Source organism: Erithacus rubecula (genome assembly GCF_903797595.1).
Source record: "Erithacus rubecula genome assembly, chromosome: 1".
NCBI lineage: Eukaryota > Metazoa > Chordata > Aves > Passeriformes > Muscicapidae > Erithacus > Erithacus rubecula.
This window is the reverse complement of record NC_136658.1, coordinates 70,301,046-70,316,850: the sequence shown is the minus strand read 5'-3', so window position 1 is coordinate 70,316,850 and position 15,805 is coordinate 70,301,046. Positions and strand designations below refer to the sequence as shown.

General features: G+C 46.8%; 1 protein-coding gene across 1 annotated transcript in view; it reads right to left on the bottom strand.

Annotated features, from left to right (window-relative positions):
* Positions 1 to 9,254: 9,254 nt before the first annotated feature.
* FAM124A (family with sequence similarity 124 member A) overlaps positions 9,255 to 15,805 on the bottom strand; it is a 41,842-nt gene continuing 35,291 nt past the window's right edge. The window contains exon 4 of the mRNA XM_079315173.1: positions 9,255 to 14,782. Coding sequence (XP_079171299.1) covers positions 13,991 to 14,782 — 792 coding nt within the window. The 3' untranslated portion in view covers positions 9,255 to 13,990. The remainder of the gene's footprint in view (positions 14,783 to 15,805) is intronic.

Genomic DNA, 15,805 nt, shown 5'->3' with positions numbered 1-15,805 from the left:
GAAATCAGAAGCAAATCAGAGCCATTTATAAATCAAACCTGAAAAGTATTTTGCTGCAATTTATTGCACAAATTGTCTCACATTATTGTGCACTGTGATAGCTTAAAGGGAAAAGGCATCAAACACTCAGGTTCTACAAAGGTTCAGAGTGCTGGCATTTAAACTTAGTTCCCAGAGAGATCCCAGACCTCTCAAGTTTCTCTCCTCCCAGCAGGTAGGACATGCCCCTGGCAATGGCGCTGCTTCCCCAGGAGAGCAGAGCAGCACTGAACTCCTCTGGTGTGTGTCACAGCACTCACCTCCATGTGACCCACGGGGATGTCACTGCCACATGCACATACAGCTTGTGTGGAAACGTGCCACACCAAAGCTACAAAATTTGCCAATCTGCTTTCTTGTCATCCTGCTTGCCTCTCAGGCAGCACTTCCCAAGCTCTGGGATAAAAGTGTCCCCCTGGTGAAGATCAGGGGAGATACCTTGCACTGCCACAGCAGTTCCTGACCTCAGCCAGAGCAGCTGATGCCCCTCAGCAGGACCTGCACTCTTGTACCTGCGGTTTCTGCCCTGTAAAATCCAGATTGCACGTGGCATCTGCAGTGAGGCTTCCCAGAAAAACAATGATTATTTCAGTGGAAAGCCGTTGCTCAGTCCCTGAGACTGCTGTTCCCCAGAGTCTAATTCTGAAAACCAACAATAAGAAATAGGATTGATTATTATTTCTATTACCTTTGGGAGAATCCTCTTATGTAATTTAATTTAATTTGATTTCATTTACATAAATTTTTATTTTGGTAACATTATTTTCATGCACCCAGAATCTTAACTCCTGTATCACAGATTGCAGTCCGCTGCCTGTACATCTCATCCATCCCTATCTTGTCATCTTTACTTTTTTTTTTTATGCCAGCCCTTACATTATTGCACATCATTTTCAGAAGATCTCACACTTCTGAAAGTCCATATGGTTGTCAAAATCTTTTCTGATGCCACTTGTTTATGGCTTCAAAATAATCAACATAGATTCACACATCCTTCTTTCTTTTCCCCCTTTTCCTCCCCCTAGTCTCTTTTGTACACAACTTGAATAAGATTAATTCACTTTTTCTCTAAATTATGCTGCCAAAGTTAACACATCATCAGAGAAGGCTTGGAGCAAAAATCTGTTCCATCTTGCTATGCTCTTCATTCATGTCAGACTGCAATCTAGCTGTCACTCCAGAGAGTAGCCAATTTTTCTTTGGGCCATGTACCAAAAATGGTCACTGAATGACTCCCAGGGATGCTGGAAGCGGAGTTTTGCCCCTTGCAGTCTGCTAGAGACAAGGTAAGTACCAAACCCAGTGCATTTAGTGAGGAACTGCTCAAGAGAGGAGAGAGGGAGGGAGGAAGGAAGGAAGGAAGGAAGGGAGGAAGGGAGGGAGGAAGGAAGGGAGGAAGGCAGGGAGGAAGGGAGGGAGGAAGGAAGGGAGGGAGGGAGGGAGGGAGGGAGGGAGGGAGGGAGGGAGGAAGGAAGGAAGGAAGGAAGGAAGGAAGGAAGGAAGGAAGGAAGGAAGGAAGGAAGGAAGGAAGGAAGGAAGGAAGGAAGGAAGGAAGGAAGGAAGGAAGGAAGGAAGGAAGGAAGGAAGGAAGGAAGGAAGGAAGGAAGGAAGAAGGAAGGAAGGAAGGAAGGAAGGAAGGAAGGAAGGAAGGAAGGAAGGAAGGAAGGAAGGAAGGAAGGAAGGAAGGAAGGAAAGGAAGGAGAAGGAAGGAAGGAAGGAAGGAAGGAAGGAAGGAAGGAAGGAGGAAGGAAGAAGGAAGGAAGGAAGGAAGGAAGGAAGGAAGGAAGGAAGGAAGGAAGGAAGGAAGGAAGGAAGGAAGGAAGGAAGGAAGGAAGGAAGGAAGGAAGGAAGGAAGGAAGGAAGGAAGGAAGGAAGGAAGGAAGGAAGGAAGGAAGGAAGGAAGGAAGGAAGGACGGAAGGAAGGAAGGAGGGAAGGAAGGAAGGAAGGAAGGAAGGAAGGAAGGAAGGAAGGAAGGAAGGAAGGAAGGAAGGAAGGAAGGAAGGAAGGAAGGAAGGAAGGAAGGAAGGAAGGAAGGAAGGAAGGAAGGAAGGAAGGAAGGAAGGAAGGACGAGGAAGGAAGGAAGGAAGGAAGGAAGGAAGGAAGGAAGGAAGGAAGGAAGGAAGGAAGGAAGGAAGGAAGGAAGGAAGGAAGGAAGGAAGGGACGGAAGGAAGGAAGGAAGGAAGGAAGGAAGAAGGAAGGGAGGAAGGAAGGAAGAAGGAAGGAAGGAAGGAAGGAAGGAAGGAAGGAAGGAAGGAAGGAAGGAAGGAAGGAAGGAAGGAAGGAAGGAAGGAAGGAAGGAAGGAAGGAAGGAAGGAAGGAAGGAAGGAAGGAAGGAAGGACGGAAGGAAGGAAGGAAGGAAGGAAGGAAGGAAGGAAGGAAGGAAGGAAGGAAGGAAGGAAGGAAGGAAGGAAGGAAGGAAGGAAGGAAGGAAGGAAGGAAGGAAGGAAGGAAGGAAGGAAGGAAGGAAGGAAGGAAGGAAGGAAGGAAGGAAGGAAGGAAGGAAGGAAGGAAGGAAGGAAGGAAGGAAGGAAGGAAGGAAGGAAGGAAGGAAGGAAGGAAGGAAGGAAGGAAGGAAGGAAGGAAATGGAAGGAAATGGAAGAAGAGCATCTGTTGTGGGGACAAGCAGCATGAATCCAACAGAACTCATCTGCAAAGAAAGTGATTGGAAAAGCAAACCAGCCCAGAGCAAAGAAAACACCTGGAAAACACCGTGCACTTGGGCCCTGCTGACAACCTGACAGTTTCAGCATCCTTATCTGCCAGGGCTGATGGCTTCCCCCCACATTCCCTATCTCATCCTAGTGCCTCAAAGAGTGGGATATTGCACAGCCCCACATGCCTGAAGCTGGTTCACCATCTGGGGCTATAAAATGGGAGGAGGGTCACAGATGGTTCCCAACTTTCTGCTCCTCTCCTGCCCTCTGGCTTGTCCCAACATCATCCTGACATCATGGCCAGGTCTCTGGCAGTGGTTGTATCTGTTGTGCCTCAAGCAGCCTCAGAAACTTCTGCAGAGTCTTCACACACGTGGCAGGGTGGCCACCAGCATCCTCACCCATCCTGTGGGAAAACCAGCGGGCAATCAGCTCTTGAATGAAAGCAAGGCAGCAAAGTGTCAGGGAGGGAAACTTGGAGAGCAGAGACTGCATTTCTGTGGCTTTACATGGCACAACAGGGGAACACTGGCATCTAGTCAAATTCCATAAGTGAGGGCACAGAGTAATTAATTAAAGACTTGCTTTCTTGTGACAAAACAAAATTAAAAAATGAAAATAGCACTCAAAAAGTAGGAAAAAGTGGGACTCATAACCATATAATGGTAAACCATGTGAAAAAACCCTCTTGCTCCTAATCACAGCCCAGCTTAAATAAAAATGTGTTCATGAAACAGTTAATTCATGGAAGTGAGAGGAATTATAAAATCGGTATTATGTGTTGCATTCTTACAGAGTGTCTGTCCCGGGCAGCCCTGTCCCCAGGTTATTACACCTAAGGAGCAGGAGCTCTCCGGTAGCACTGCTAACCTCACAAGAAGCATTGTCTTGGCAGGAGTTGGGTCATACTTAGCAGATTATCTCCGTACCAGGAGGGCTGAAATTTTCATCAAAGTAAACAGAGGAATTCGTGACAGGCAGCCGGCTTACCGTGCCGTGCTCGGGGGCTCCTTCACACGGATGCTCGGCTCCATCCCAAGAGCAGGGCGAGCGCCCGGCAGAGCCCTTCGGGTCCCGGGGGATCCCGTCCGCAGCTGGAGGGGAGCGGAGAGCAGAGCAGAGCGGGGCGGGAGCGGCTCGGGGCCGGCCAGCAGCCGAGGCTGAGCTGCCGGCGGGGGACGTGAGGGGATCAGGGTACCCCGGGCCGCAGGGATCCCCCTCCGGGCCCGGTCCCGCCGGGCTGGCGGCACCGCCAGGTGGCACCAGGCGCTCGGGCAGGCTGGAGCTGCCAGGGGGGCGCAGGGACGGGCTGGAGCTGCCCGGGTGGCGCAGGGACGGGCTGATGGCTGCCCGGGTGACACAGGGACGGGCTGGAGCTGCCCGGGGGGCGCAGGGACGGGCTGGAGCTGCCCGGGTGGCGCAGGGACGGGCTGGAGCTGCCCGGGTGGCGCAGGGACGGGCTGGTGCTGCCCGGGTGACACAGGGACGGGCTGGAGCTGCCCGGGGGGCGCAGGGACGGGCTGGTGCTGCCCGGGAGGCGCAGGGACGGGCTGGAGCTGCCCGGGAGGCGCAGGGACGGGCTGGTGCTGCCCGGGTGACACAGGGACGGGCTGGAGCTGCCCGGGGGGCGCAGGGACGGGCTGGTGCTGCCCGGGAGGCACAGGGACGGGCTGGAGCTGCCCGGGAGGCGCAGGGACGGGCTGGAGCTGCCCGGGTGACACAGGGACGGGCTGGTGCTGCCAGGGGGGCGCAGGGACGGGCTGGTGCTGCCAGGGAGGTGCAGGGACGGGCTGGTGCTGCCCGGGTGACACAGGGACGGGCTGGAGCTGCCCGGGGGGCGCAGGGACGGGCTGGAGCTGCCCGGGGGGCGCAGGGACGGGCTGGAGCTGCCCGGGTGGCGCAGGGACGGGCTGGTGCTGCCCGGGAGGCGCAGGGACGGGCTGGAGCTGCCCGGGAGGCGCAGGGACGGGCTGGAGCTGCCCGGGAGGCGCAGGGACGGGCTGGTGCTGCCCGGGTGACACAGGGACGGGCTGGAGCTGCCCGGGAGGCACAGGGACGGGCTGGTGCTGCCCGGGAGGCGCAGGGACGGGCTGGAGCTGCCCGGGTGACACAGGGACGGGCTGGTGCTGCCAGGGGGGCGCAGGGACGGGCTGGTGCTGCCAGGGAGGTGCAGGGACGGGCTGGAGCTGCCCGGGTGGCGCAGGGACTCACATCCTTCATCGCCGCGATCTCGAGCCCGGGCCGGCCCCGCCTGGGATCGGGGTCACTGCTGCCGCCAGGCCCGGCCATGGCCGCGGCCATCGCCGCTTCATCGTGAGCCACTGAGGCAGCTCTCGTTCGTGACAGGCAGGTTGGATCAATGGCCTCCAGCTACCGAGCTGTTCTTCCACTTTATGCACCATGTATTCAGCAGGAAAGTGATCAAAAAGGAAATCTGATCCAAACCTCAGCCGTGCTTTACTGCAGGAGGCTGAGTCACAGCAGGGGCAGGATGCACCTGCATAGCCACAAAACCCTCTAAAACTCCCTTCTGAGGCCAAATTGAAGCAATACTGTCTAACAGCAGCAGTTTGGACTCTGTCCTTGAGCTCCCAGGCCAGCCTAGCACTGTGTGAGCTGTGTCCATGTGGACACTGCTGAAGGCCTGGCAAATTTCAGCCAGGCCCCTTCTCAGGTTCTGAGTCTTTTTCTCAGGCTGTGACACTTCATCAGCTCTGGCCAGGATTTTTCCCAGGGTGATGGCTTTCTTGAAAATAAAAATGAATTAATAAACAGAGATTAGCACCTAGTGTTGACTGTGGGACAGTGCATGATGTATATGACACGGGATGTTTTCTCCTATTGTCCAATAAACTGCTGTCCCGCTTGAGATTCATGAACAGTTCTATACATATAGGTAGGGTTTTAACAAAGTGCTTTTTTCCTTCCACCCAAGAAGTGTGTTGTTATTATTTGTTGCTGGTAGCAAACAGCAGGATGTCCACACCCCTGAGAGATGCCCCACGGGTCAAAGAGAGGCCAAAGCTTGATGTAGCCCCTTCCACAGTGGGAACAGTCCTAGGAGTGAAGGGCACCACCAGGAAGTGCCTTGGTGAAAGCTGCTTGAAGTGGTCCAAAACAGAGACAAGAAATCAAACAATCCAGTGTCTGAACCTGCTCCCTGTCCCACTTGCATTCATCACTGGAGACTATTCCACCATGGGATTTATGCCTTGGAAGGCTGCAAGGCTTTCTAAAACAAGCAGCTGGATTCCTCCACAGCTACCTCACAACTCACTGGTTCCTGAGCTCAGGGGGACACAATCCTTCCCAGCTACTGAGGAAACATGGCCCAAAAGCCTGCATTGACTTCTGGAACAGAAAGTGCTCAGTGAAACTGGGTGAAGGCTGCAAATAAATGTGTCTCTCTTCTCACCTGGAATGAATTCAGTGCTGCTCATTGCCCTGAGCTGCTGTGGAAACCTGAGGAATTAAGAGAGATTCAGCAAGAAATCTGACAAATTGAGGGAAGGTAAATCCATTGGTAGCACAATGTAGCAGTTGGTCACACAGTGATCTGAGCGGTTTTTGGCTCAGGAAGTCTGGACTCTGTGTAAATTTAGCAATTTGCACTATGCTGAATCCTGGAAGCTGGGAAAGAATGCCACAGGGAGGATTGCTCTGTACTCAAATGACACTTGGGCTCAGATGAGAGACAAGCCATTATCCAAACAGAGAAAAGTTTGAGGATTTTTTTTTTTTTTTGCAAGAGTCAACATGGTTTTATAAAAGGAAATCACACCTCTTAAATCTATCTAGGCTTCAGAAGGCATCAACAAATAGGTGTAGAGCTAAGAAGAGTTTTCCAAAGCCCTTCATCAAAGCCTTTACAGGAAATCCTGCTGTGATGGTTTAAGAGGTAAGGTTATGTGAATAAAGGGCTGATTAAATGGCAGGAAACAGAAGGTAGAAATAAATAGCCAGCTCTGACAGTGGAAGGAGGCTGGCACTGGAGTCATGCAGGGATTTGTACTCAAGCTTACATTGCTCAGCATGACTTAAACCTGGAAAAGGGGGGGCCTTGTGAGATGGGAGTTTGTTGAGGTTATTAAGCATCTGAGACAGTAAAGATGATCAACAACTGAAGAAGATACAGAAAATAAATCTCATAATAGACAGTAATTGGGAAATAAAAAGGCAGATGAAATTCAGCATAGCTAATTCTAAAATTAATTACATTTTAAAAATATCTGATTTTCCGTACATGATAGTAGGGTCTCAACTGACCTTTACTGCTTGGGAATTTACTTTAGGGCTATGTAAATATCTATGAAAAGGTAGCTCAGTGCTCAGCTGCAGCCAAAACAGCAAGTTCCATTACTAGGAGAGAAACAGAGAATAAAATGGAAAACATCTTCAAGCTGTTCTGTACATTCATATTGTGCATCTAATCTTCAAAAACTGTGTGTATTTATGGACCTTCTAGTTCAAAAAGCACACAGCCCAGAAAGGTAACAGAGGGGTGACAAGAACAAACAAAAGCATGGAATAGTTTTCCTATTAAGAATGAGTTACTGGGTTAAGACTTCTCAGCTTGATAGAAAAACAATAATCTGATTTCTGCAGTAGTTAACACATGTATTGTTTGAAACTGCTTCCTAAGCCCTTTGTGAGGTGCCAAAGCTCAGGCTGCTGAACCTGAAAATCACTCCTGGAAGACCTCAGCACTCTCAGGATGTAAAACCAGATGATTTAGACAGATGATGAGGCAGCTGGGTCCAGAGCTCTCATGGCTGGTAACAAGTTCTTTATGGAAGAGTGGAAGAAGGTGATGAGGTTTGTGCTCTCAGCAACTGAGTGGCATGAATTTGTGCATGTTTATGAGGGAGAAGAGGGTGAGAAACTCAAGAGCCCATGGGTCAGGAGAAGTAACAAAAGGGATATTGCTGTGGGCATCTCCCACGACCCAATCAATCAAGAAGGAAAGACAGATAGAACCTTCTTTAAACAACTCAGCAGTTATTCAGGACAGACTAGAAAAATTCCTGTCTTCTGTAACTGGAAAAATCTGCTAATTGGAAAAACCTCTGCCTTCAGTCACAAGGCTGTCACTCACAAGGCATTCTGTTAGGCCTGCCATGTGTCTGTATCCAGCAAAGTTGAGAAGAGAAAATTACGCATCACACTAGAGGATGAGTCAGGGATGCAGAAAGCTGCACATACCCAAGTTCATGGGGCTGGATGGGCTACCAGTGACAGTGCAACAGAACCTGGCCAATGTGATGGCCATGACTGATACACTGACGGGCTACAGTGGCTGGAGAAAGGTGCCAGTGAGAACCTCACAAGTTTAATAAAAGCAAATGCAAGCCCTGCACCTGGCATGGACTAACCAGCACAGGGGGAAGCATCTCCTGGCTAGGGAGCAGCTCTGAAGAAAGCGACCTTGGGGTCCCAGTGAGCAGCAAGCTGAACATGATTAAACAGGGCAACCTTGCAGTGATAAGCCCAACAGGATACTGGGTGGTTTAAGCAAGGGAGCTGCCATCAGGTGGACAGAAATTCTTCTTCCTGCCAGCTGAACACTCATCATCCACATCCATATATCTGTGTAGAGTTTTGGGATTGTCAGTGCAAGAGTGATATTGACACACCTGAGAGTTCAGAGAGTCAGGGAATGAGAAGACCATGGCTGCAGGAGCAACTGCAATCTTTCAGCAGCTAATGTGGGATTACAGAGAAGATAGAGCCTGGATTTCTCAAAGGTGTTCAGTGAAACAAAAGGAAAAGATCACAATTTTGGACATGGGAAATTCTCACTGCAGATTAAGAAGCAATTCTTCACCATTACAGTGGGTAAGCACTAGCATACATTGCTCAGAGACACCATGCTACCTTTAGGTATTTTCAAATCTGACCAGACAAGGTCCTGAACAACTTGATTTAACTCCAAAACATCTGCTGAAAGCAGGCACAAAGCTGCTCAAGCCTTGAGCTTTGGACTAGACAACCTCCAGAGGCCTCTTCCAACTCCTGATATTTCTACAGCTCTGTAAGTGCCATAAAAATATATTTAAACCCCACAATGTTAAACCATAAAACCAAAAAAACTAAACAAAGCCAAACCTACACAGCTTTGCATATACAATGTAGTGCTGACATGCAGATGTGTCCCATGGGGGGAATAAAGAAATGCATAACAGGTAACACAACACAGCAATGAAAATAAGAGGAAAGGATGATTGTGAAGACCAATGCATATCAAAAAAAACCCAGATGGGATTTAAGCATGCAAGATTACTAATACGTGTCACAGCTCCTATTTTATCATTTAGCTTTACAAGAGAAAATTATTTACAACACCACAGTGAGAATCAAAAGACCCAGTCTGCAGAGGCAAAACTGAGTCCAACAGAAAATATTTCTGCCGTGTTTATTTTGTAATTATCCCACCAACACACACCACCAAAAGCTATAAAGCTTATGGCACTGCAGTCATTTTGGCAACCTAGTTAAAATACTCTGTAAGTCTGCAATACTTCATGAATGAACATGCAGAAATTTACATACAACTGACTTTTCATCTCTACTTTATTTCACAGAAACAGTGCATTCTGGGATGAGAAGGAAAGTTCAGAAAAAAACTGCAGTTCTCAAAATACATTGTTGATAATTTATTAAATCAATAAGTAAATGCCATGAAACTTGTGCATATTCAAGTCTCTGAAGAGATGAGCCCCTTCTTAAATAATGGGAAGAGAATTAATGAAGCCTACCTTCAGTGAAACATGCTTCATGTCTTTTTATAGACAGAAATTTTTCTGTACACTATCACCTCTGTTTTTCCTGACAGTAGGACACTCAGTTTTTTACAAGATTTGGTTACAAGCACCATCAATGTAAACAATTAAAACTTTAAACTCTACTTAGGTATCAGTAAACAGAATAGAGACAGAACCAGTGGGGACAGTACAAATGCAGAGTCTGTGGACACTCATTTTGCTCTCTTCCCATCAGGATTATTGTGGCAAAATCTGGAACTGAGATGCTTGTGGGGCTGCTGGTTAATAACACACATGAACCTCATGACTGACACTTGAGCTGTCCTGTGCTTCCCTGTGGATCTCCACTACCAGTGCTTCCTGCCACAGCAGGTGACAGTCCCAGCTGTGATGGACTCCTTCTAGAGATGGCATTCCTTAGCAGAGAGATGGCTCCTCTTCAATAGAAACCCCAATCAGCTTTTGTTGGAATTTTCAGTGTTGGCATCATGCCAGGATCAGACAGCCACATCAACTCAAGCAAGTTTTTTATTTCATGTCCAGATCAAATGTTACCTGTATTATTAAAATATTGTGAAAACACCGTGATTATGGACAGAAAATGACAAAGCATAAATTTAAACTCATGGATGCTGACTGTCCTAGGCATCACTGTTTGTATTGTGAAATGCAAGCTGATGGAAAAAGGGGCTAGTCTGACTTCACAGTGTTTTATATATATTTTGGCAGAGTACAAACAATAACATGGGAATACAACTTTAGATAAATCAGGTTCACGTGTTCTGGAGGGGATTTGATCTAAAGGTCACAACAGTCAGAGGAAAGGCTGAGTGGGGTCTGAAGGAGCACAAAGCAAGTAAACACACCATAACAAATTCTTTAGTGCTATTTTTGGTTGCAGAAAGAGAACAGTTTACCCAAAACTGCAGTAAGCCTAAGCTGTTTTAGAGGGCAGGAGAGGGCTGATAATCTTTTGTGCTCTTTACCTTGAATAGATTTTCCTGTTTATTCATTGTGTTTAGCACAAAAGTGGAAGTCTACTCCTGGTAAATGCTATGACAGCATCTCACAGAGAGGAGACTTGGACTTCAGTCTGTTGCCTTTTTTTCCTGTGTGAAGAAAACAACAGCAAAAGGAAAAAAGCCTTAACTAGCCCTCTGGCCTCTTCTGGACTTGGGCTGCAGGTTCCTCCCCTAAAAACCTGTACTCATTTTCCTCTAGACTTTCTTCCAGTATAATTTGTAAAAACCATGCACTTACCTAAATGGGCCAGAGGAGCTATTTCACTTTTTGTAACTATTATTTACAGTATGTGTGTGCTTTTTCACCTTTTTTTTCCCCCCTCTAAAGCAGAAATCCTTTTGATTAAAATTACCTGGTAATACAACAAATATCTTTCTCTGAAAATGAGCTTTTATTCTACACACCACAATGCCATCATGGTAGATCTTCAGCATTTACATCTGTATATAGATTACACCCAGCATTATTATTACACCTTTTAACATGGTCATTTCCCCAGTGACTTGACCAGAGTTGTGATCAGTGACACCTGTCAGCCAAAAATGTACTTTTCAGAACATGCATTATAAAATCCATTTATATGACTTAAATCCTGGTGAAAGTACTTAGCTGTCACAGTAGCAGATTTTTGCTTACTTTTTTTTTTTTTAAACACCAATTTAATTAGAGCAAAACAGTTTTTCAAAAATGCATATTTTAAAAACATCTTCTGAAAGCCAGAAAATTTGACTTGTTTTCCCTTCAGGGAGAGGTATTCAAGAAGAAACTAGTTTTATCCAGAAAGAAATATGGTTGAACTGGAAATACAAAGATTAAGTTTCTGCATTAATTATTTTTAGCAGAAAAATAACAACCCCTTAAAAATCAGGGAGCTGTCTTTTATTTGAGTCTAATGGTGTAGAAATACAACAAAATTCTCTGTTGTCTTCCTTGATTTGTATTCCAAAAAGGTAAGCTGCATTGCCTGAGTTAGAAGCAGCAAACACAAGCTACTCAGGTTATCACTGTCTGTACAGGTGGTTCAGACAACAGTCCACAGGACTCCCTTCTATCTGGAAAGGATGGGCTTTCTGGGTGAGGGAGCTGAAAATGTTCTCTAAGGTTTCACTTTTGGCACTATCTGCATCCTGGTCTGTCAAAGTAAGGGATACAGTGGAATTTCCTCTTCCCTGGGGAAGGAGTGACACTTCTTCCGAAGTTCCTATAAATACATTGGCAGCAAAAGAAGGGCTAAGGAGTCTCCATTCTTTGCTGGGTGCACAGGGTGGCACAGTGTCAAGGGATGAGGAAAATGCTGAGGTACCTAATGCCTTTCTTGCCTCAGTATTTAACACCAAAGCCAGTTGCTCCCAGGATACCCAGCAATGACAACTGGAAGTCAGGGATGAGGAGCTGAGTGAAGTCACCAAAATCTGTGAGGAAAGGGAGATGACCTGTCCAGTTAGACACATATCTATGATGTTATGTACCTGAGAGTATTGAGGGAGCTGGCAAAAGATCTCAGTGAACCCCTTTCAACCCTTTTCCAGCAGTTTTGGTTTACTGTAGAAGTCCTGGCTGACAGGAAATTAGCAAATGTAATGCCCATCTATGAGAAGGGTTGGAAGGGGAAAGTCATGGAGCAGCCCATTCTGAGTCCATCACATGGCATGTGCAGGACAACCAGGGTTCAGGCCAGGCTCAGGCCAGCCAGCAGGGGTTTATGAAAAGCAGGTCCCTCTTGACCAAACTGATTTCCTTCTATGACAATGTGATCCACTCAGTAGGAGAGGGAAAGCCCATGGATGTTGTTTATCCAGACTTTAGGCAAAGCATTTCAAACAGTGTCCCACAGCACTGCCTTGGAGAAACTGGCTGCTTATGGCTTGGATAGGTGGACTTAACTGGATAAAACTGAATAATACTGGCTGGATGGCCAGGCCCAGAGAGTGGTGGTGAGTGGAACTAGATCCAGTTGGTTGCTGGTGACTGGTGGCGTGTCTCAGGGCTCAGCACTGGCACCAGTTCTGTTTCACATCTTCATTGATGATTTGGATGAGTGGGTTGTGTGCATCATCAGTAAGTTCATAGATGACACCAAGTTGGGTGGGAGGATTGATCTTCTTGCTGGAGGGCAGGAAAGCTCTCCAGAGGGATTGTGACAAACTGGATCAATGGGCTGAGGACAGTCATGTAGAGTTCAGTAAGGTGAACCAAGTGCTGGGTCCTGCAGTTGGGTCAAAACAATCCCATGCATTGCTACAGGCTGGGGGAAGAGTGGCTGGAAAAGGACCTGGGGGTGCTGGTCAACAGTCACTGACCATGAGCCAGACTGAGCCCAGATGGCCAAGAAGGCCAGTGGCATCCTGGCCTATATCAGCAATAGTGGCCAGCAGGAGCAGGGCAGAGACTGTACCCCTGTACTTGGCACTGGTGAAAGCTGCACCTTGAATCCTGAGTTCAGGGCCCCTCAAATCAAGGACACTGAGGTGCTGGAGCATGTCCAGAGAAGGGCAACAGAGCTGATGAAGGGTCTAGAGCAAAAGTCTGATAAGGAACAGCTGAGTGAATTGGAATTATTTAGTTGGGAGGAAAGGAGGCTCAGGGGTTACCTCACTGATCTCTACAACTACCAGAAAAGAGGTTGCATTGTATTGGGGATTGGTCTCTTCTGCCATACCTTGAGTGAAAGGAGGAGAGAAAACAGCCTTAACTTGGCACCAGGGGAGAGTCAAATTAGATATTAGAAAAAAAAACCTATTCACTGAAAGGGTGGTCAGACTTTAGAATAAATTGTCCAGGGAGTTGTTGGGGTCAGTGTCTGGAAGTGTTTAAGAGGTGTCAGGATGTGGCACTTGGGGATATGGTTTAGGGGTGATTATGGTAGTGCTAGGCTGTCACTTGGACGTAGATGATCTTGAAGACCTCTTCCAACTTTGATGTTTGTGTGATTCTGCTCCCCTCAGCACTGCCAGCTCTCAAAACTTGGAAGGAAAGTGTTCCTCACAAGAGGCTTCCTGCTTGACCATACTGGAGCTGTGCTGCGGGGACCTGCTGTGCTCAGAGCTGCCTTTGGGATCTGTGAAATGGAAATAAGATCCCTTTCTTTACCCATCTTTCTTGAGTTAGGGGAATTTCTCAGAAAAGTTAAAGCAGTTTGGTTTCACAAATTAGTCTTCATTTTTTGCCAAATTAAAATGGAATACTATGTGTATCTTCTGGCATTTCCTTCACCACCAGTTTAAGGGCTAGTCAGAAAACATCCACCTTGGGCTCCTGTGCAAAAACCTGTGCTGATCATATCCTCCAGTACAAAGATACAGGGTGCAATCTCAGACTTTTTACTCAGACTCTTTACTGTACCCAGTTTGGGAATGCCAATCTCAGAGGGTTCTGAGTATTTTCAAATATTATACACTTCTGCATCACCTTCTCCTCAGCAAGAAACCTTCTGTAAGCTCAGGGTGACCCACTGCTGTCATTCACAAGTAAAACACGTTTCCTCTGGAAGGTGTAAAGTAGAGAAACCTCAGATGTAAAATTCCTCTTCATTCGCTGGAGAAGCTGGGCAAACATGATCATCCAGAGAACAGGGAGCTGCTCTCAAGGGCTGTTTGTGTTGCTTGGAGAGAGAAGCTGACATGAAAGAGCTGGAAGACCATTCTGAAAGAGAAGGCAGTGAACCATCAACTGACTCAAAAGTATTGCACATGGCTGACACAGGCCTTCCACGAGTGGCTGCCTGTTTAGTCCTACTGACAGTTTGCTTCCATGAGGGAAGAGAGTCTTCCAACTCACTGCAAAATCCATTAAGGGCAGAATATGCAGAAACCACAGACAGGTCTGAGAAGGACAGCTTCATCCCTGTGTCCACATCAGTCTCTTGGGCACCCTCCAAGTCATCAATATTAAGCTTGTGGCTGCATTTCCATGTTTTTAACCTGGTTGCAGGTGACCCAGTGTTAAAAAACTGAAATGGTTCATGAAATGTCTCTGATGCTGAAGAGGAGCTCACTGTGGGCAAACAGAACAGAGACTTGCTTCGTTGAAATGACCAAGAAATTCTGGAGGCACTCCTGGATCTGCGTGTGAAGTCTCCTTGATCATCTTGTCTCAAGTCCTGCTGGGAGAAGCCAAGATAATGACCAAGGCCATTCGTGTGATGCATCTTTTTTTGACCCATTTCCTGTGGCTGTTCAGAGACAGATCGGTGGCTCTGAGGAAGAAAGGCTGGCAGAGTGGTGAAGTGGGAATCTGTTGACACAGATGGATATGGCTGCTTGTTCTGCTTTGCAGACTTCCTACACCAACTGTGTGCTTGCTGCAGTTGGGAGAGGGAGAGAAGAAGATCACATTAATACAGAATTGGCAGTTTCACAACCCTAAGTCTCCATTGCTGAGTTGTTACTGCAAATAATTATGAAGCAGACTTCAGTCAGTACACTTGCAGCAAATGTTTCACTGCAATAACAAAGACAAACCACCCTGCCAAAATCCCAAATATTTACATAAGGAGCCTCAAAGACAACAAGAATGAATGGTAGAGAAGCCTTGCCTTGTGGGCTGAATTACACTAGTTTTAATTTCTTGCTTCCTATTGACTTATTCAGATTTATTCATATTCTGTCTTTCAACATTACTATCTTAGTGGTCGGCTTGAGAAAAACATAAAGAAAAGGAAAAAGTGTATTATATAATTATAATTTCTGATTTATTCCTTACTTTTTTTTTTGTTTTTTTTTGTTTTGTCCTCCTTTAAAACATCAGAAAGCCTTCAGCAAGCAAGCTCATTCTGTCTTCTCAATGGGAATTTACTACTTCTTTCAACTCTCACATTTTCTTTCTTACCTAGTTAGCTCTATTAACTTGCTCACAGCGACATTACAGACACACATGCAGTTTGCTTGCAGACCCCTAGACTGAAGACCCAAACTCATGGTTATGATCCAAATCTGAACCTGAGTCTCAGTCCCAGGGCAGGATTCAGTTGCCTACCCATCAGATACTCAAGCATTTGAACAGGGAAAGCAGCTGTGACAAATGATGAGCCAACATCCCTCTCAAGAAGGCTCTGGAGCCAAGTGGCTTTCCTATAGAGCTAGACACTGATGTCTGGGCAACTGAACTGTGTTTGAGCAATCATAAGGTTTTTCACCTTCCCCCTTATTTCAGTGAGGCTTTTAGAAATTAGCCTTTCAAAAAGTTTAATTTAAAGTCTTCTTAATGGAATTTCGCACATAATTAAAAACACTTGATCTCTGCTCCAAAAGGACAGGAACAAATGGGACAAAGTGCAAGATCATACTCTTGAGAATAAACAATAATCTCAGCTATGGGACTTGTC